A 22,174-nucleotide genomic window follows, 5' to 3' on the forward strand; every position below is an offset into this window, starting at 1 on the left:
AGCCTCAAAAGAAAGGTGTATTACCCACACTATTCAGGACAGAGGGAGACTTTTTGGAAAGGCAAAGATTCTGAATCAGTTAAAAGTCTGAGAATGAAACTCTGAGCTAAAGTATGTGCTGTGATGCAAAGGATCTTAAAAACAAAAGTACTTACAAACCAAAACTTCCATCCTCTAAAAGCTATACTAATAAACTATCAACAAGGGAAGGGAAGAAATGTTAAATGGGGGAAGAAACACTGTCATAGCACTTACTGTGCCCCTCCTCCTCCCACCCCCCAGTACTAGATTGGTTATTTAACCTTTCTAAAGGCACTTTCCTGTGGCGTTCAGCGGGGTTCCATCTTGTTTCCCTTCCTGTTCAGTGTGTACATGGGTATTTGGGAGGCTTTGAAAATGCCACAGTTCATACTCTCTTACAATGTGCTGATGACCAAATAGATGCTCCTTTAGCTAGTCTAGGTGAGATTAGACAGCTGGTTTCTCTTACCTGCCAAAGATCAATCTGGATATGATTGAAGGGATTTTATCTTCCCACTATATGTTTACAATTTGGTATTATTGGATACCCAGCTTCTATTAGATCTTGGTCATCGTGGATAGTTCTATGAAGATATCCACGCAGTGTGCGGCGGCACTCAAAAAAGCAAACAGGATGTTAGGAATCATTAAAAAGGGGATAGAGAATAAGACGGAGACTATTTTATTGCCCTTATATAAATCGATGGTACACCCACATCTTGAATACTGCGTACAGATGTAGTCTCCTCATCTCAAAATAGATATACTGGCACTAGAAAAGGTTCAGAGAAGGGCAACTAAAATGATTAGGGGTTTGGAACGAGTCCCGTATGAGGAGAGATTAAAGAGGCTAGGACTTTTCAGCTTGGAAAAGAGGAGAGTCAGGGGGGATATGATAGAGGTATATAAAACCATGAGTGATGTGGAGAAAGTGGATAAGGAAAAGTTATTTACTTATTCCCATAATACAAGAACTAGGGGCCTCCAAATGAAATTAATAGGCAGCAGGTTTAAAACAAATAAAAGGAAGTTCTTCTTCACACAGCGCACAGTCAACTTGTGGAACTCCTTACCTGAGGAGGTTGTGAAAGCTAGGACTATAACAGCGTTTAAAAGAGAACTAGATAAATTCATGGAGGTTAAGTGCATTAATGGCTATGAGCCAGGATGGGTAAAGAATGGTGTCCCTAGCCTCTGTTCGTCAGAGGATGGAGATGGATGGCAGGAGAGAGATCACTTGATCATTACCTGTTAGGTTCACTCCCTCTAGGGCACCTGGCATTGGCCACTGTTAGTAGACAGGATACTGGGCTAGATCAACCTTTGGTCTGACCCAGTACAGCCGTTCTTATGTAAGTTTGTTTGTGGGAAGGCATTTTTTCCTCTGTCTGGCCAGGAAATTGCAACCATTTCTTTCAGATGCAGAGTTTGTTGCCATTATGCATGACTTTGTCACTTCAAGACTAGATTACTGTGATATTGTCTACATTGACTAGACCTTAAATCAGTTTAGAAACTGAAGTTGACCTAGAATGCAGAACATCTTTTCACAGAATCATAGAATATTAGGGTTGGAATAGACCTCAGGAGGTCATCTAGTCCAATCCCATCTCAAAGCTGTAATTGGCTGAAAACTTTTCTGAGTGGTGATTGGCTGAAATCCTTCTTTTGTCACAATTACTTGCAATTTATACTTTCAAATTGTGGAACCTGTCATATATTGGCCTATTGTCACAAAATGTAGAGTTTACTTAGGTATTTACTGTAAGGTAAAAATAAATTATTATATTTGTAGTCTGTTGCTTAATGCTTATAAAAACTGTAGCCCTTCTGTATGGTTAACTGTTTAAACCTCATGAGGAGATCATGAATTATTCCCAGAAATCTTGCATATAACAACCTGGTTCTAAAACAAAATATGAAGAAAAAATGAGACTGATAAACTGATAAATCCCAAAGCTGTAAAGACGGGATTAAAACATATTAAAAAATATTATATACCAGGTCTCCATTTTCAGGATGGAAATGTTCTGTACAATCCTGGAAATTTTTGGGATTTATCAGCTCATGAATAGAGAGGCAAAATGTGTAACTCAGACTAAATAAATGTCTGGATAATCAGCTTTACCTGTGTATACATTTTGCACAGGAAACATCTAATTTTTTTTAATTTGCATTACATTATGTACAGTAACAACAACTTGCTGTATATTTTAATCACTGGGCCTGCTAAAGCTTACAGTTCCAGAGGAAAACAAGTTCATAAAAATTAACATTGCTAATTCTCACAGGGAATTAACGTAGACACTTCCTTACATAAATCTCGACCCATGAAAATAAAGTTTGATCCCTCTGTTTCACTGCCACCTGTGAACCTGGAAATTGTAAAGAAGCGTCTGAATACAAGGTAAGTGTTGCTAGTGTGAAACTTAAGTTTTGAGCATCCTATGTTACAGTGCTGTGTTAATGTCTTTTATGAACCAGTGTATCTCATTCTGTCACTACTGTTTGACTGTTTCTTCCACGTACTAGAGGATTTTAGCATTATTATTTTATGTGTAATGTACTTGCTGCTATATCCAGAATAGTAGTAAGATTTTTGTTTTGCTTGGTTGTAAACACTGTGGCGATGTCTATGTGGAGCTTTTTGTTAAAGTCTCTTCCATTGTCCTACCACTAGTGCAGAGCCATGGGATAGAGTACTAATGTAGACTAATCAATGGTGTTTTCACCCCAAAGCCATGTGAACATGCTGTGAGAAGGCTTGATGAGATGTTGATTAAAATGCTTTCTGTTCTTTTCTGCTAGCACCGCCCACTGTTGCTAAAACTGGTGGTAATGCAGCGTGGGAGACTAAGCAAACAGTACAAAGCTGAAATCTTAACATTAATTTTAGGTCCTTGTCCTGTGGAAAGTTTTATACACGGAGAGACCCATGCACCTATGCAGATCTCTACTGACATCAACTTAAGAATTGTGGCTAAATTAGCTTAAAGAATTTTGCAGCAGTTAACATTTTTTTTTGCGTACTTTCCTGGAGAAGATTAGTTAAATTCTGGGTTCACTTGAATATAGAATCAAATTCAGAAAAGAAAATGAGGATATTAGGAACATAAAAAATTAGGTCACCTACTTGCAAGTCAGCAGGGATAAGAAAATAATTTAATTTGACCATAATGTGTTTAAAATATGCATAATTGCAGAAGGCTGACTTGAATATGATTTTTTGAATTGTGACTGTATTGTGTTTTCCTTTTAGTTTGATTTGACCAGCTAGTCAATCATAATGACTACTTTTTTGATGTATTGCTTAATTTTTCAAAGTTGGAAGCTGAACCCCACTTCAGGAAAATGAAACAAACTACAGCCCACATTCAGTCCTGCCTTGCAGTGCTAAAAGTCTGTCCAAAATGAGCAGGCAGGCAGAGTGTATTGTGCAGATTTTTAGAATAGCAGGCCTCTCCTTTCTTACATGACCAGATGAACATGACAGTGAAATAGTCAACAGTGTTGATGTTCAAGTATCATCATTGGCATCTAAGCTACCACCCATGTAAATGAAAGCTGAGATTAGAGAACAGTGGAAAGGCCAGTCCACACCCCACAAATACTGGCATGATTAATTTTTAGTAGACTTTTAAATTGAGTGGGGCTAATGGAAGTAAGTACTATTTTATTACTAACCTAGAACTAAGGCTTGCTACATAAGAACATGGGTCAGACCAAAGATCTGTCTAGCCCAGTATCCTGTCTTCCGACAGTGGTCAATGCCAGGTGCCCCAGAGAGAATGAACAGAACAGGTAATCATCAAGTGATCCATCCCATTGACCATTCCCAGCTTCTAGCAAACAGAGGCTGGGGACACCATCCCTGCTCATCCTGGCTATTAGTCACTGATGGACCTATCCTCCATGAACTTATCTAGTTCTTTTTTGAACCCTGTTATAGTCTTGGCTTTCATAACATCCTCTAGCAGGGAGTTCCACCGGTTGACTGTGCATTGTGTGAAGAAATACTTCTTTTGTTTGTTTTTAAACCTGCTGCCTATTAATTTCATTTGGGTGACCCCTAGTTCTTGTGTTATGAGAAGGAGTAAATAACACTTCCTTATATACTTTCTCCACACCAGTCATGATTTTACAGACCTCAATCATGTCTCCCCTTAGTCGTCTTTTTTCAAAGCTTAAAAGTGCCAGTTTTATTAATCTCTCCTCATATGGCAACCGTTTCCTACCCCTAATCGTTTTTGTTGCCCTTTTTCTGAACCTTTTCCAATTCCAATATATCTCTCTTTGAGATGGGGCAACCACATCTGCATACAGTATTTAAGATGTGGGCATACCATGGATTTATACAGAGGCAATATCACAAAATGATTGAGAAAAACTTAAGGTGGCTTAACTTGTTTGCAAGCAGTTTTTGTTAAGTTGTTTGCAAATGTTTGGGTTTTTTCAGAATAACATCATTACAGGACCTTCATCGTGCTCACCAGAGGGAGCATGAAAAATATACACAGGACATTGAAAGCTCAAAGAGTACCATCCATGAGTTAGAGAGGTCTTCAAATGCAGCTCTGAATTACAAATTCTACCGGTCTATGAAAACTTACATGGAAAACCTTATAGACTGTTTGAATGAAAAGGTACCAACTTTTTTTTTTTTATTATTTTTATTTTTAAGGGATGAGATGAGGTTGGTGATATTCAGCCAATAGAATAGTCACCTTCCTCTCGAAGTTAACATTTTGTTGCCACCAAGTATGGGGAAACAATATTAAAGGCACACCATAAATTTAAAAGCATTTCTGTCAGAAGGCTATCTTTTATGTAATGCTTAAGATTGTTTAACAAGACTAAAGAAATACTTAATTTTCTTCTTTTCAATTTGTCGTCTTTGTGGGGGGATAGTAAAACTACTCTGGTGATTGTAAAATCCAAGTATTGTCAGAGGGAATTTGCTGTTAACATAACACTCTAAAAACTACATTTTTTTTTTTTAAAATCCCTTTTAAATATTCTCTTCCTGTGTCATCACTATATTGGGCAGCTTTGGTATTTGACAGATGACTTGAGTATAATTTTAGATATTGTATTGCTCTGCCAACAACCAGATTTTTTTCAAAATAAAAATATTAGACTAGAATAAGGATATGTGGACACACACATTAGAGTTATAAATGATGCTATCTTAGGTAAAAATTGAAAATTAAATTGAAGGTCTCATCTAAATCCTCAGTTGTGTGCATCTCAAAAGTTCCATATGAATGTAGTTAATATTATAGAATGGACGGGGTGAGGATTTCAAGTTTTTAGATTGAGATGGATTAGCAGAACTGGGGGGAGGGGGGATTCTTTTACACCACCTGTCTGTGCTATATCTAACTAGCTGAAGCACACCTATTTGCTGTAGCCTTCCCATCATAACCACCATGTGCATTTAAAAGAAGGGGGAGGGCAAGCAAAGCGTCTTACAATCTGGGTGAGGTAAAGAATACACTGCCATTATGTTCTGGGTGGATACTGCTATGTGGTCTGCATTACTGTATTTAGAGCTTGGGTGTTACCTTTGAAACCTCTATTTAAATATCAGAAAGAGGGAGAATAACTGCTGGTTGCTCTTTAAAATGAGCAAGGTATTCATTCCAAAATCTTAAATGTCAAAAAAAATTATTTGTCCATTTCACAACTTTATTTTAAAGGATTAAGTAAACTGTAAAAGGAATGTGAGGCCATGTTAATTAAATGCTCCAACAACAGTCTTGCTGAAACCTTTTGGATGAGAGAGTTCTCTAATTTTTCTTGATAGGACAGTTCTCTATCTTCCTAGTACTGGAACAGCTGAGTTAGTTTAGACTACTGATGATTTTTAATTAGCTCAGAGTGTAACTTGGGCCTGTAAAGCTCATCTGAAATGAACCAGTGAGCCACACTTTTTTCAACATGGTTGGATGGATTTGTGAAAGCCAGTGGATTTCAAGGTCTCTAGTAGGGGTAATTCAGGTAGGAGTATCTATGTTCCGTTTAATTTTTACCCTGAAAAGTGACTGTTAATGGAACCGTACTGCACCTTAGTTCCTTGTGGATGGATGTTCTAAGTCAAGTCATATTTACTTAAATGACAAAAATAAGATTTTACTGCTTTTATTCCTCCTATCCCTGCAAAGCCCAACATAGCTAAGGTTGATTTGGTATATATTCCATCTTGTGCATCATGAACAAAATTGCTTCCTAAGTTCAAGCAGTTACTCCCATGAAAGCCTGCTGAAGGCATTGAGATTGCAAAGGTGTCTGATAGCCTAATTTGAAGAGAGTGAGGTGTAATATAGGTATAACTGAGGGTGAAATTTTGGCCTGCTGAAGTTTTATTACTGGTGATGATGTGTGAAAAGCATGGAAGACAGCAGCTTGATTCCCAGAGACCCTATAGAGCTTGTAGGGGTAGCAGTTAGAAAAAAGCATATTTTTACTTGCAAACTGAACACATTACCTACCATTCTACGTATTCTGTTTATTCCTTCACACATCTCAATAGATGATACTTCTCCACTTACAATGAACTGAGCCTGAAAGGTCTAATCCAGGGGTCCCCAATGCGGTGCCCGCGGGCGCATCTTAATGCGCCTGCGTCCTGGCCTCCGGGAGAGCACCCGCTGAAATGCCGCAGTGACGCCTTTCCCGAATTTAGGCAGCGACGCCTCTCGATGACGCCGCTTGCCGTCGACAAGTGACGTCATCGAGAGGCGTCGCCCTCGAATTTCGGCGGGGATGCCTCTCGATGACATCGCTTGTCGATGGCAAGCGACGTCATCGAGAGGCATCGCCACCGAAATGCCGCCGAAATTAGGTGGCATTTCGGCGGGTGCTCCACCGCCGCAGTGGTCCTTCGGCTGGCACCTGCCAGCCAAAAAGGTTGGGGACCACTGGTCTAATCAAAAGGAACGGGAACTTATTACTCTAACTATATACATTATTTTTTTTCCAGTTTTTCATCATTGTTATACATAAAAATAATTGGGGAAATTACTTTTGCTTTTGCACGTTTTTGCTTTCAGCTTTTCTTTTTAATTCTAGCAGTTAACGTAAAATGTAATATCTATTGAATATATTTCAGCTACTTCATATTAACGAACTGGAGTCAGCTATGCAGATGCTACTTCAACATCAAGCTATAACACTCTTGAAACGTAGGCAAGAGGATCTGAAAAATGAATCTGCTTATGTTCAGCTGCTATCAAGTTAGTATGACTTTTTTAAAATAAATTTTCAGCAACTGAAGCTTTTGTACTTCAACAGAAGTTGAGAGGAGGGGTGTGTGTACAGATCAAGATACAAGTGAATATCCCAAGTATAAGATGCTTTCCAGCCCAATCAAGCTATTCTCTGTTAGCATAAAAGATCAGACCAGGAACAATTGATATTGGTGGACACAGACACAGTAAGCACTCAACAGTAACAGCACTAGTGGAGGACTAGTCTGGTGCTGTTCTTTATCACTAGATCTAGGTTCCAAACCAGATAGTAGTAATTCATAATACTTAAGGTTAGAATAACTTCTTGAACTGGAATAAAATTGTTGCCTAGTTTCAGTTTTGACTTACAAACTGAGAGAAGTCTCTAGCATTCATTGTCACCTTCAGCACTGTCAGTAGCGTGTTCCATAAGACATTCACTGCCATCTCCAACAGATACCAAAAAGCAATAACTTCATCACTCATACTCTGACCTCATGCTGTTATATCAAGAAACTGGCATATCAGATTGTTACACATTCTATACAGGTGTAATATTATTCTGCTTTAACATTGCAGAGGTTACTGATAAAGTTTGTTCATGCCATTTCTAAAATAATAAACTGTAGAGGGGGAAAAAATGAGTATGGACAAAAATATTTTGTATTCAAGAAAATGGAAATTTCAAAGCAGCTGATGTTGTTGTTGTTATACAACTGTTTCTATTCATAGGAAAGAATGGGAAGTCAGCTGATGACAGCTTGGAAGATGATGAAAAAACAAAGCAGCTCCTGGAAAAGAGTGAGGCTCGACGGTAATTGTAAAACGTAAATTCATGTAACTTTGATCACACATTGTTAGAGTAACTTTCTCTCTTTCATGCAGTGGTGAATGTAAATATGCAGGATTTCTAACAGTGAAGCTTTTATTTAACATTTTTTTTTGGATTCTGTCTAATTTATTTCCAAAAGGAATACTAACTAGTTTGCCTTCCAAAACTTAGAATGGTACTATTTGGAGTACACTTTCACATGTTACTTCTTAATGATCTTCACACTCATGTTGCTTGGGATCTGCGCATCAATGGTTTTGTTCTCACCAGAGAACCTAATGCATTGGTATTAAGAGAATTTCTTATGAGATGATGGGAAAAGCTACTATTCAATATCAGTATTGTGAACTTGTGTAGAAACAAACTTTAGATCATTGTGCGGGCAATGAAAATGCTGTCAAAAAGTACCATGATACCAATAGGTTGAGGATCATAGAATCACACAAAGTGGAGATGAAAATGACCTGTTAAATCATCTTGTTCAGTCAGTAGCTTTTCCTCTCAGCTCTTAAGAAATGTTCTTGATCTAATGTTCTGTCCTAGACTACTATCATTGTAGAGGACCTTTCTGTTTAAAAAACAATAATTTATTAGCAAGTATTTGAAAGCATGTAAAATGAGCAAAAGAAACTTGTGTTTTACTGAAGTGCAATAAAATAAGGTAATGACTTGAGTCTAGTGCACATTGAAGAGGCCTTGTCTTTGGAATTAAAATAGATGAAAAATACCTAAATTAAGCTGCTTACTGTACTAAATATCACAGTTAAGTAAGTAAAAGTATTACATTGCTGTAAAAGATTTATTTTCATGTAAACAACTGAGCATTTTCCAGAATCAGATATATGGGTTCTGGACTCTGCAGCCTGATGTGACCCCTTTCTGTGTTTATAGTTGAATTGGAACTCAACTACTCTCTGAATTTTTATGTGATCTGTTGTGCAATGAAGTCTTGGGTGTTCCAATTCTAAATCTTATGGGCTCTGTGATTTATGGTATCAGACCCCATTATGCACCAGAGCTCTCAAGTAGAAGAAATACTGTAACATGGTCCAGCACAGAGATAACTAAACTTGAAGTTCAATATTGAGGGTGGGGTGGGAGATGTTGGGAAAGCTGGGAGTGAAGTGGGGGCAGAAGCTAATGGAGGAAAGATTAGAAGATCTTACTGGGCACACACATCCCCAGTGATAAGTGTCCTGATATTTTTAATCCCAGTTTTCAAAACCATTTCATACAAGTTTTCCACTTCTTTTTAGCTCTACTTTATTACAAAATATCCATTTTTGCTCTGTTGGTCAGTGCTGATTATATTTCCTTTTGCATACTCTTTTTTTCTCTCTTCACTTTTATTGTAAAATAATCTGCCTTCATAAAAGTGTTCTCTCTTAGATATAGATATGCTGAAGGGTCTCTAATGTGAGTTCATTACAAAATATAGGACGTGCAGAAGGCAAGCAAGAGAGAGTTTGGGGAAATCTGATCACCATGAGGGCATGTCCAGTGATGATGAACTGTCTGCAGCAGAGAAGACTGATTTCCAGAAAAACAAAGGTCAGTAACTGCCTTGTAATGAACAAAGTCCTTACATATTTCTAAGATCAAGATAAGTTGCTTTTGAAAAAGGTCTTTAAATTAGTATACATAAATTGAAAACTGAGTCATGCACTTACAGTGAGGAAATACACTGGAGCAATTTTGATTCTTAAATTAATAATTTTTTTTTATTGGTGGGAATATGGAGAACGTACAGTGGTGTGTTGGGGTATATTGGTTTTGCCAGTATGAGTTTGGGATGGCCACATTACTTGCATACAGTGAAGCCATAAGTGAATTATACATGTTATCCCAAAAGAATTCTGACAAAATCTGATGCCACACTACCATGTATTTTGTATGCCACTTATTTTTAAAGATTTTTTTTTTTCAGCTCTGTGGAGACTATTTTGTTTGGGTTTTTTTTTCTCTGTTTAAAAGTAGGCTTCTCTAATCACCTTGAGTACAGATGCACAGGCTTTAGAGTGAGAGGAAAAATACAACTAACTTACAGAGCTTTAAAAATAGTGTTTCCAATGGATAATCACATTGTGGTTTTAAAGTCTGAAATTTTGATTCCTTCTAAGGTTAGAAGCAAATCCTGCATTGAATAGCTGTGGATCTCTCTCTCCACTGATTTTTGGTATAGAGCTTGCAAGATATTGATCATTTACATCTGCTGCTAGTTTAAGACTGAACCTTGTCTGTCCTGAATTTTGTGCCAATATAATTTTTTTTTTTTGAGTGGTGGGGGAGGTTCATATCTTTTGGGGGAGAGAATTTTAAAAATAAAGATCAACTGTTTAGAAAAGGGGTGGGCAAACTTTTTGGCCCGAGGGCCACATCTGGGTATGGAAATTGTATGGCAGGCCATGAATGCTCACCAAAATTGGGGGTTGGGGAGCTGGAGGGTGAGGGCTCCGGCTGGGGGTGCGGGCTCTGGGGTGGGGCTGGAGATGAGGGGTTGGGGGTCCAGGAAGGTGTTCCGGGCTGGGACCAGAGCTGGGAGGGGGATCAGGGCTGGGTCAGGGGGTTGGGGCACAGGAGGAGGTCAGGGGTGCAGGCGGCACTTACCTCAAGCAGCTTCCAGAAGGAGCAGCATGTCCCCCCTCCAGCTCCTACGCTCCCATTGGCCGCGGTTCCAATGGGAACTGCGAGGGTGGAGCTTGGGCTGGGGGCAGCATGTTGTGCCCCCTGGCTGTCCCTACACATAGGAGCAGGAGTGGGGACATGCTGCTGCTTCCGGGAGCTGTGCAGAGCCACTACAAGCACGGAGCAGGGCAAGCCCCTAGTTGGAGTGCTGGAGCGGGTAAAGCCCCACATCCCGCTCTCTGGCGGGAACTCTAGGGCCAGATTAAAAAATCTGAAGGGCCAGATGTGGCCCCCAGGCCGTAGTTTGCCCACCCCTGTGTTAGAAGTGTCTCAGGGAGTTGGAATAGTAGAATAAATTCTAGCAGAGACAGAGAAGAGGAAGTGTCAAAGGTTCATGGAAAAAAGCAGTTTATCACATGAGTACATCCTCCATGTGTGCTGTCTATGCATATACTGTTTTAGTTTGTGCATCCATGTATATTTTTTGTAATATTTCTCTATATACAAATGTATTTTATCCACAGATGATATCTTACAGGAGAGTAAGAAAATCTATGAAGATGTGCATGCAGATTTTTGCAACATCAGGAATATCCTGTTGAAATTTCAGCAATGGAGACAGAAGTTTCCTGACACTTATTATGATGCTTACATTAGTTTATGCCTGCCTAAACTCTTAAGCCCATTAATCAGAATTCAGTTAATAGGCTGGAATCCTCTTGAGGTATGTTCCCTAGTAAATTTTTTCACTTATCAATTGGCACACTGTACTTTATTATACACATACTGCGCTAGCATTCCATCTGCTTCTGTGTGCAATTCAGGGTTAGTTCTAATCTGTAAAGCCCTATGTTATATGGGGCCTCGCTACCTTAGGTACCTGCCTTTATCCCTAGGCATCACTTTCAGTGGCTGTTATCTATGGCATGCAGTGCATCTAATGGCAGTTCAACTGACTTGTATGTGGGAACTGGAATCTGAGTGTTTATGGTGAAGGGTTTCCAACTGGAATTTTGTGTCTCTGAGGGGGTCTGCCAGAGCATGAGTTTACAGGTGTCAATGAACAGTGCAAGAGTTAGGTCAAATATGGTTTGAGTGTGAATCATTTTGGTATATATTATAATAAAATAGAGCTAAAGGTGTGGAATGGTACTGTAATGCTTTCTCCTGTCATGCCCCCAGATGCCTTAAAATGGGTACGTTAAAAAATCAGTAAAGATGTATTGTGTTACCCTCATATTTGAAAAGTCTGGCAGGGATTTTCAAAAAAGACCTAACTCCCATAAAACTCCTTGAGACCCATTTTATCCTATCAAACTAACTTGATTTTTTTTTTAAAGTGAGATCACAGATTTGATAAAGGTAATAATGTTGTTGTAACATACTTGGACTTCTGTAAAGTGTTTGTTTGACTTGGTACCATGTGATAATTTTATGCTGTTCTTGTTTTGCATTCAAAAAAATAAGATTACACACATTACATTGATTAAAAACTAATAGATCTTAAAATGTAATTGCAAATGGGAAATCATCAAGCAGGTGTGTTTTTAGTGGGGTGCAGTAGGGATCACTTCTTGGCCCTACAGTATTTGACATTTGTATCAATAACCTGGAAATAAAAATAAAATAATACTTATAGGATGGGGGACTCTGTCATGGGAAGCAGACACTCTGAAAAGATTTGGGGGTCATAGTGGATAATCAGCTGACCATGAGCACCCAGTGCAATGCTGTGGCCAAAAGGGCTAATGCAACCATTAAGTGTATCAAAGGGAATCTTGAGTGGGAGCAGAGTGGTTATTTCACCTCTGTATTTGGTACTGGTGCAGCCGTTGCTGGAATATTGTATCCAGTTCTGGTACCCACAATTCAGGAAGGATGTTGATAAACTGGAGAGGGTTCAAGACATGCCTTATAGTGATAGGCTCAAGGATCTCAATTTATTTAGTATCAGAGGGGTAGCCGTGTTAGTCTGGATCTGTAAAAGCAGCAAAGAATCCTGTGGCACCTTATAGACTAACAGACGTTTTGGAGCATGAGCTTTCGTGGGTGAATACCCACTTCGTCGGATGCATCCGACGAAGTGGGTATTCACCCACGAAAGCTCATGCTCCAAAACGTCTGTTAGTCTATAAGGTGCCAATTTATTTAGCTTAACAAAGAAAAGGTTAAGGGGTGAGTTGATTAGTCTGTAAGGACCTACATGCAAAAGATATATTTGATAATGAGCTCTTCAATCTAGCAGAGAAATTTATAACACAATCCAATGGCTAGAAGTTGAAGCTAGACAATTCAAATGAGGTAATTTTTCACAGTGAAAGTAATTAACCATTGGAACAATTTACCAAGGGTAGTGGGATTCCCTATCACTGGCCATTTTAAAATGGAGATTGGTTGTTTTCCTAAAAGATATGCTCTGTGAATTTATTTTTGGAAAAGTTTCTGTGCCCCCTGGTATACAGGAAGCCAGACTAAGATGATCAGACAAAGATAAAACAAAGATTTCAATGTTTTAATCCTAATTTTCTTCCTAATCTTCTTGATTAGCCATTGCACATTCTGCCTTTGCAGCCAACATCTTTTTGGTCTTACTCAGTTCAGGTAGTTCTTGGCTTTCCTTTATCAAGTGAAAGATCAATTTTTGTATTTTGCCCTTCTTGTCCTGGGAGAGAATTGTCATTGGGAAATCTATTGGCAAAAATACTTTGACAAAAATGTCCTATGTGAGTCCTCAGAGGCCTGATGTTTCTCACTGATTGTTTTTCTTAAGCAGAATTTCATAGATCTGAATGAGATGCCCTGGTTCAGAGCTATAGAAGAATTTAGCGATGCCAAAAATATGCCACAATCCAAGAGAAATGATGACCCTGATCAAACAATTTTACCTACAATCATTGAGAAAACTATTCTTCCTAAAATTACAGGTATGTTAAGACTGCCTCAATAGTGTTAACTATAGGTAGGCAATTAAAATTTGAGCTTTCTTGCTCAATTTAACCAATATTATTTAGTTACTAATAATGGTAAAGCTAGATTCCTTGTTGCAGCATATAAGCTGTTATATAGCTCTTCAGGATGAAGCCAAGGGACTGTTGCATCAAGCACATTGTAAGAAGGGAGGTTGTCATTCAAACAGTAGATTTCTTGGAGAAGAGTGGAAAGGAAAAAGTTTTCCATATGAAAACAAACATCATAGCTATTGTAACTCACACACATTTAGTGTGGCACTCTGTCACTTTCTGGTGGTGACTGGGCCACAGATAGAGGTTGATGAGCCTACTGAAGTTTTGGCTAACCAACTTGGGTCTCTTAGTTCAGGAAGGTAAAGGCTTATGCTTTAAGATTTGGATGTCCCTTCCTGCCATCAGTGACTCACCCAAGGATGTTGTGTTACACTGTTCATAAAAGCAGGCAGTTTGATATCAGATAGGGAGCCTAATCAATCTAAGCAGATATGACTGCTTTCTAGAACCATTTTTGTATGTTTTATTCTCACTGCCTTCCTTGTCCAATGTCTATGTAGCTAAGTTAAAATGAAGTGCTATATCAAATATTTTCCTGTTCTAAATTAAGTAGTTAGTTCTTGAGACCCTTCATATTTTTTACATAATATTTGGTAATGGTCTATGTAAATAAGATATTCTCAATTATTTAAATTCGACTCCTAAAGTCAGTAGAAAGTTGTTTATTATTGCAGATCACCTCTTGAATTAATCATAAATGACATTGATTTCACAATATATTCTTGGTTTGTCTATATGCTTTCATGGCCCCTCATCATAGCATCTAGGTACCATGTACATAACTGAGTAGAAAGTATTTGTGTGTCAGAACCATACGGGGAAATAAATGTACATTTTTGAAGTAGACCTATTAATGTATAAGTATATGCAAAATTAGCAGAACTCACTTGCCAAATGTACTTTATATTAATTGAATATATCGATTCTTCAGACAAGTAGCTCCATTATGTGTATGGGTATAAAAAGGTTTGTATGTACTTATTAGTCTACATAAGGAATGAATTACTACTAAGGACATTTCTGCTGTCTGGGGCATCCTAAGCTACACAGTGCATCCCTCATGTGGCGGATGAGAGAATGTCAGGCATAATTTAGGTTGCTCCAAATATATATTGAATGAGGAGCCATGGATGTATGGTTGTGAGTCAGACCAACTTTCTGTCCTTGTATTTATTTTTTTAAGTCCCAGTTATGGAAACAATCTTGATTAAAAAAAAAAGTCTCAATTGGCCAGCCTCTCTGTCTCAATTAGCCTCTTGAAATCAGAGTCTGCAACAGATAAGCTTGAATGGAGGTATGAAGGGGTTGGATCAAACCCAGGAGGGAATTCATTGCCTGAAACCAGAGATCCTCACAGCGCCTGCCATTGGCTGCTGTTGGAAGACAGGATACTGGGTTAGATGGACCATCGACCTCACCCAGTATGGCCATTCTTATGTTCTAAAACTAGCATCGGGTGCTAGAATCTGAGAACCATGTGGGTGACTGAGTGAAGTAGTTGGAGAAATGACCCAATTCAAGATTAGTGTTCTTGGAATGAGTGAAATGAGATGGACTGGAGGTGGAAGACTCCATTCAGATGGTATCACAGCACCCTATTCAGGAAGGCAAAATGATACTCTTATAGAGGGAGTTGGAGTATTCCTCTACAGAAAAGCAACAGAAGCTCTACAGGAATGGGGATGAGTTAACTTACAAATTATAAGAGCATGTTTGGTTACAAATCATGCTAAAGTAACTATCATCCCATGTTATGCACCTACCAATGAACAAGATGAACAAGTAAAAGATGCATTGCATAGTAAGTTGAAGGATGTATTAAACCAAATCCACACTTACGATGTCATTCTGGTTATGGATGACACGAACTCAACAACCTCAGATATGAGCATTGCATGAGTAAATACAGAAGTGAGGGGTGAGCGGACAGTGGTGATTTACTAAGCTGTATAGTATGTATAACCTGTACATTAGAGGGACACTTTTCCCTCATCTAGGAAACAAACTAATATGGAAGTCAAATGATGGAATTATCAAGAAACAATTGGATCACATTGCCATCAGCAGATGGTGGAGAAGATAAGTGCTGGATATATAATCTCTTACAAGTACTGATGTAGGAAATGACCACTATCTTGTAATTGAAACAGTTAGAATAAAGCTAAAAAGACAAGCTAATAAGAAAAGAGAGATGGACTTCAGTGTGAAGAAACTGTCTGACCTGGGAATCAGGAGGGATTTTAAAATCTAGCTCTCAAGCAGATTCCAAGAGCTGTGGGTAATGAATGATGATATAGAGTAACAATGAGCTCACTTTAGGAATGTCTGTCAGGAAGCTTCCACAACTTCATTTGCACCAAGAAGATCAAGGAAAGAAGAGTGGATACATTCAGGCACATGGAAATTGATTGAAAAAATAAAAGCTTTGAAAAAGAGGCAAGTACAGGTGGCACGTGAAAAACAATGCACACTGCAATGGGAATATGTAGAGAAAGATAAGTAAAGAAGTTGTGATGAAAGGGTAAGAGAGAATGGCTTGACAAAAAAGTTAAGAGAAGCTGAAAGTGCCTCAGTGAGAGACAAAACCGAGAAACTGGTCCATGTGTATATGCAGTTATCATGGTTCCAGAGTCACAGTGGTATTGTAAATGTGAAAGATGGAAGATTAACAATGGAAGCAGAACGATGGTGAGAACATTTTTAAGGAAGTACTCAACTAACCACAGCCAACAATTCTAATCGAAGGTGAAGAATTAAATATCTCATTGCTAGAAATTTTAGAAGTAGAAATAGAAGAGGCAATTAAGCAGCTAAAAAATGTGAATGTGCCTGGTCAAGATAAAATCACTGCTGAAATGCTTAAAGCTGGGGAGGAGGTGTAGTTCATGAAATACATAAACTTTGTAATATAGTTTGGGAAAAAGGTGTGATCTGCAAATTACCAAAGAGAGGAAACCAGGCGGTGTGTGACAGTTAGCAAGGAATAATGCTACTTTCAGTATGTGGAAAAGTGTTCTGCAATGTACTATAGAGCAGAATCAAACTAGCCATAGATGGGAAAAACTGTGTATTGAGCAAGCAGGTTTTAGACCAAAAGGGTCATGTATAGATCACATCATTGCCCTGAGATGATTGAATGAGAGAGGGCTTGCTTGCCAGAGAAGATTAGCCTTGGACTTTATAGATTTCACCATTGCTTTTGACTGCATTCATACAGAGTTGCTATGGAAGATCTTGTGGCAATATGAGCTTCCTAGAAAAGTAGTGTCACTGGATAAGATGCTGTATGACAGTTCAAAATGCTGTGTAAGGACAAAGTGGAAAGATCAACTGGTTTATCATCATCACTGGAGTGTAGTAGGGATGCATTTTATCACCTCTCCTCCTCTGCATCGTGATAGATTACTTGATGCGAAAAGCAACATCAAAGGAAGATATAGGAATTCTATGAAGTAAAGGAAAACTTCAAGATTTCGACTGTGCAGATGACATTGTTCTGTTGGACACAGATGATGGTGCTCTGATAAAGATCACAACCAATGTCCAATGTGAGGATTAAGTAGAATTAAGAATCTGCCAAAAGAACGTGAATGTCATGATAATTGAAAGCAATGATAATGCATATGTGATCAATAGTGAAGATACAACATGGATAACTAGTTTGCATATCTTGGATGCACGATGATTGCTGATGTCTACCTCTGTAAGGAGGTGGAAGCAAGAATTGGGAAGGCAAGTAGAACCTTTTCAAGACTGGCAAATATCTGGAAAAATAAGGAGATTCACACAAGAACCAAGATAAAGTTATACAATGCTATTGTGATATCCACATCATTATATGCTTCTGAAACTTGACAAATGCTAGAAACCAATAACAGGAAACTTAATGCATTCTGTCAGAGATGCTTGCAAAGAATACTTAGTGTCCGCCGATGAGATAAACCAGGGGCTCTCAAACTGGGAGTCATGACTGGGGGTCACAAGATTATTATGTGGGGGTCACAAGCTGTCAGCCTCCACACTTCACCTCCAGCATTTATAATGGTGTTAAATATAAAAAAAAAGTTTTTAATTTAGAAGGGGAGATCCCACTTAGAGGCGTGCTGTGTGAAAGGGGTCACAATACAAAAGTTTGAGACCCACTGGGATAAACTAACCGACGCTAATGTATTACAGAAGACTGCTCAGCAGACTTTAGAGACAATGATTTGAGAAAGAAAGCTGGTTTGGGTGTGTTGTATGGATAGCAAAAAAAATGTATTCCTAGATAAGCCTTTGATTAGATACCACCTGTTGGAAGACAGAAAAGAGGAGGACAACAGATGATGATATATAAGAAAACCATTAGAAAGATGTTGCTGTCATGGAAACAGACTATAAAGGAGGAAAAAATGTGGCATTAGACAGGTAGAAAGATTGGGTTTGCTTATATATCACAAAGCATGAGAGCATCTAATGAAAAAAATCTGCTTATGCTTACTGTAAAGATGAAGAATGAAGTAACATTGTTACCTTTTGCGTGGTGAACACTTGTATGCAAATTAAGTTTATCTCCTGTTTTAGAGTGACATTTTAAAACAAGCAAGCAACTACTTGTACATCATTTCTGAAATAATTAATGTTTTTTCAGGCTTTGTAGAGCATGTGTGGGATCCTTTATCAACTTCACAAACAGTCAGTTTAGTTCAACTCTGCAAAAATATCTTTGAAGAACATTCCCTTTCCAAAAATGAATCCAGTAAAGCAAAAGAGGTAAAAACCACTGTGCTGTTAAGAGACCAGAAGAAAATGGTATATTTTAAAGTCATTGATAATTATATGTTCTTCCTACCCTTGCTGTATGGATTCATCATATAATTCTAAAGTTGCTGGTATTTGATTAACCTTTGCAAGTCACCTGTAATAAGCAAAAATTTAAAGCTAAAATTGTTCTGCTCTCAGATGTGCAGATGCAGCTCCCTTTTAGTCTGTGGGAGATGTGTACATCTTTGGGCAGAAATTGGCTCTTGCTACTAGAAAAATTATGACTACAATTGTGATGAGCCTCTTGCTAATAGTAATCTTTTTGCTCCTCTGTGAAGATGAATCTTCAAGAATGTATAACTGCATTTGTTTTCTTTTTTTTTTTTAAAGACTCAAATACACAACTTTTAACTGTTTAAAATCTTAAGGATGCTTCAGAGCTCAAATCTTTTTTCACTGGTTTATAACTACACTAGAGCTAAAAATAAGCTTTTTAAAAAGTGCAGGCCTGTTTAAACTTCGCTAAGTGGCTTCCTTCCTAGAAGGATTTTAATTTATAAAAAAAAATGGATAATCATTCCACCAGTGAAAAAAATCTCTACAATGTTAAGCATTTTATAATTGTGCACGCTGAGTTCATGATTCTCTACCCCAGTATGCTAGTTTCATTCCTATGTAAATCCAAGGAATTTCACCATCATAAAATTGGTGAAATTGAGTAGAAAATCAGATCTTGAATATGAAAACCCATGTGTGTACCTGTCAGCCAGATCACTGCTTTGACTCCGGGGAAATCAAATACAGTAGTACCTTTTCAGCATATTTTTGATGTCTTGGCTAAAGTCCGAAAAAATAAAACTAAAAATTGCCCACAGTTTAATTTGATAAAAGTGTAGAGACACTGTGTAAAGCTGTTACTTTTTTCTCTCCAAAGGTCTATCTGTGGTATTGCTTATGACACAATTAGTTATGTAGAATTTTTCAGTTCTTCTATGTGATTAATCTATTGTTTAACCACCAGTTTCATTTTGTAGTTTTAAGAACATAAGAATGGCCACACTGGGTCAGACCATAGTCCATCTTGCCCATTATCTATCTCTGACAGTGGCCAATACCAAAGCATCATGGGAAGTTTACAGACTAGGGTAGTTATGGAGTGATTTACCCCTGCCTTCTGCTTCTACTTATAGACTGTGTATAATCATTTTGCTAGTAAAATAACATGCAGCAAATGGCATAATTTGGGGAAAATTAAATTATCTTGCACACCACACCACACCACAATGACAAATGGTTAAAGAATGTGGTAGGGTTAGTTAAAATTACAACCAGCTGATAACTATAGCTAAGAAAAAATATATAAAACAGGTGGCAACTGTTTTAGTCTATAATAAAAGTATCACATTCATCTAAAGGGAAATGCTGTCTTTAAAATTATATCTTACAATATATTAGGTATCATTTAAATGTTTTTGTGGGGAGGCATTGGTATGTCAATGATAAATCTGCAATTTTTTTAATAGGATCTGGTCAACTCAATTGTTTCAAGAATGAAGAAGTCGATAGAGGAAGATGTCTTTATTCCTCTGTATCCTAAAAGGTAAGGCTAATTCTGTACAATACCAACACTTCATTAGAAGTGAGGTGCCAGTTTAATATACGGTCAACATGAATTGGAAACTAATGGAATAGAAAACTTCCTGAAAAAGCTACAATTTCCAATGTCATTGAGTCAGGTTGGGAAGCCCTTACTCAAGCTTGTGAGTAGTAACTCACAGAAGCAGTCCTGTTTGTTAGAGGAATTGTAATTAGTGGGACTAATCCTGTGAGTAAGTGTTCCACAATGTAAGACCTCCTCAGTCTGGCCCTATGTATTAATTGGTGATTGTTAAAAGGATGCTTTGGCCCAGCTGGCCTGTATTTCCCCTTTGATTCATCTCCTCCTCACATTCGTGAATTGTTACGGTTTCCCTTTGGTCTTTTCACTGTGAAGAAAAATACCTAGCTGTTTTTTGAATTTGCTTTAATCTGGTTTGCTTTATTGGATTTATGTATTACTATATTCTGTATATTTCACAATTTTGAATTAATGGGAATCCCTCTTTTTAAGGGGAGACAGAATTGGAAACTAGGGTAATGTTGGGGAAAATGCATTGCTAAAGCTGATATAGGAAGTTTGCAGAGTATCTTCCCTCTACTGTCTGACTTTGTACAGTGCTCTGTCAGTCTGATACCAAATGTGGTTAAGTGTTTCCAATTGCTACTTTTAGTAGGGATTATCAAGAGACTAGTGATGGATTCCAAATGTAAAGTTATGTAACGGAGCTGAGACCTATTTTCTGTTGTGGCCCTCTATTGAGAACTGACATTAATATCCATCATTATACAGAAGAGGTCAATTGGCTGGATATTTTTTCTAAACAAAAACCACAAAAATGTTGTTTTACCAATTTTCTGTTATACTTTCCATGACCAGCGCTGTGGAAGACAGAATATCGCCACAATCAAAATTTCAAGAAAGACAGTTTTGGTCAGCTGTAAAGGTAAGCAAGATGTACCTAATTTCTCCCTGACAAATCATTTGGGCTAAAATATTTCATGCTTGATCTCAACCAAGAAATACATATTCAGGGAAGTTTGATATCCTGGGGATAGTGCATTGTACTGGGAAGGATATATGTAGTCTTAAATGAGAAATAATAGAAATGTAGGACTGGAAGGGACTTTATAAATCATCTTGTCCAGTTCCCTGCCCTGAGACAGGATTAAGTACTATTTCTAGAGTAGACCATCCCTGGCAGGTGTTTATCTAACCTGTTCTTAAAAAAACTCCAGTGACAGAGGTGCCACAAGGTAACTTGTTTCCGTAACTATGCTTGCACTTAGGAAGTTTTTCCTAATGTCTAACCTAAATCTTCCTTGCTGCGATTTAAGTCCATTACTTCTGGTTCTGTCCTCCGTGGTTAAGGAGAACAATTTACCACCCTTCTCTTTATAACATCTTTTTATGTACTTGAAGACAGTTAACATGTCCCCCCTTGGTCTTCTCTTCTCCAGACTAAACAAACTCATTTTTTTTCCATTTCCTCCTGGGTCATATTTTCTAGACCTTCCGTCATTTTTGTTGCTCTCTTCTGGACTTTCTCCAGTTCATCCACATCTTTCCCAAAGTGTGGTGTCCAGAACTGGACACAGTACTCTAGTTGAGGCTTTATCTGTGCCGAGTACAGTAGAATTACTTCTCATGTCTTGGTTTCAGTACTCCTGCTAATAAGTCCCAGAATGATGTTTGCTTTTTTTGCAGCAGTATTTCATTGTTGAGTCATGTTTTGTTTGTGATCCACTATAGCCCCTAAATCCTTTTCCTAGGCAGTCATTTCCCATTTTGTATTTGTGCAATAGATTATTCCTTCTTAAATGGAGTACTTTGCATTTGTGCTTATTGAATTTCATCCTATTTATTTCAGACCGTTTCTCCAGTTTGTCAAAATCATTGGCGTTGGTCCTGCTTTGACCAGGGGGTTGGACTAGATGACCTCCTGAGGTCTCTTCCAACCCTAATCTTCTATGATTCCATGATTTTTAATTCTAATCCTGTCCTCCTAAACACTTGCAACCCCTCCCATCTTGGTATTGTCTGCAAACTTTATAAACGTCACACTGTCATTTTCCAAATCATGTATGAAGATATTGAATAGAAC

General features: G+C 38.1%; 1 protein-coding gene across 2 annotated transcripts in view; it reads left to right on the forward strand.

The window, feature by feature from the left end:
• Positions 1-22,174, forward strand: part of GCFC2 (GC-rich sequence DNA-binding factor 2) — a 37,886-nt gene that overhangs the window by 10,729 nt on the left and 4,983 nt on the right. For both annotated transcript variants that reach the window (XM_039532106.1, XM_039532107.1), the window contains 10 exons: positions 2,313-2,428; positions 4,478-4,664; positions 7,133-7,256; positions 7,983-8,064; positions 9,521-9,633; positions 11,232-11,431; positions 13,481-13,631; positions 18,361-18,482; positions 19,997-20,073; positions 20,950-21,016. In XM_039532106.1, coding sequence (XP_039388040.1) covers positions 2,313-2,428; positions 4,478-4,664; positions 7,133-7,256; positions 7,983-8,064; positions 9,521-9,633; positions 11,232-11,431; positions 13,481-13,631; positions 18,361-18,482; positions 19,997-20,073; positions 20,950-21,016 — 1,239 coding nt within the window. The remainder of the gene's footprint in view (positions 1-2,312; positions 2,429-4,477; positions 4,665-7,132; positions 7,257-7,982; positions 8,065-9,520; positions 9,634-11,231; positions 11,432-13,480; positions 13,632-18,360; positions 18,483-19,996; positions 20,074-20,949; positions 21,017-22,174) is intronic.

Source organism: Mauremys reevesii, linkage group 3 (genome assembly GCF_016161935.1).
Source record: "Mauremys reevesii isolate NIE-2019 linkage group 3, ASM1616193v1, whole genome shotgun sequence".
In the NCBI taxonomy this organism is placed as follows: Eukaryota; Metazoa; Chordata; order Testudines; family Geoemydidae; genus Mauremys; species Mauremys reevesii.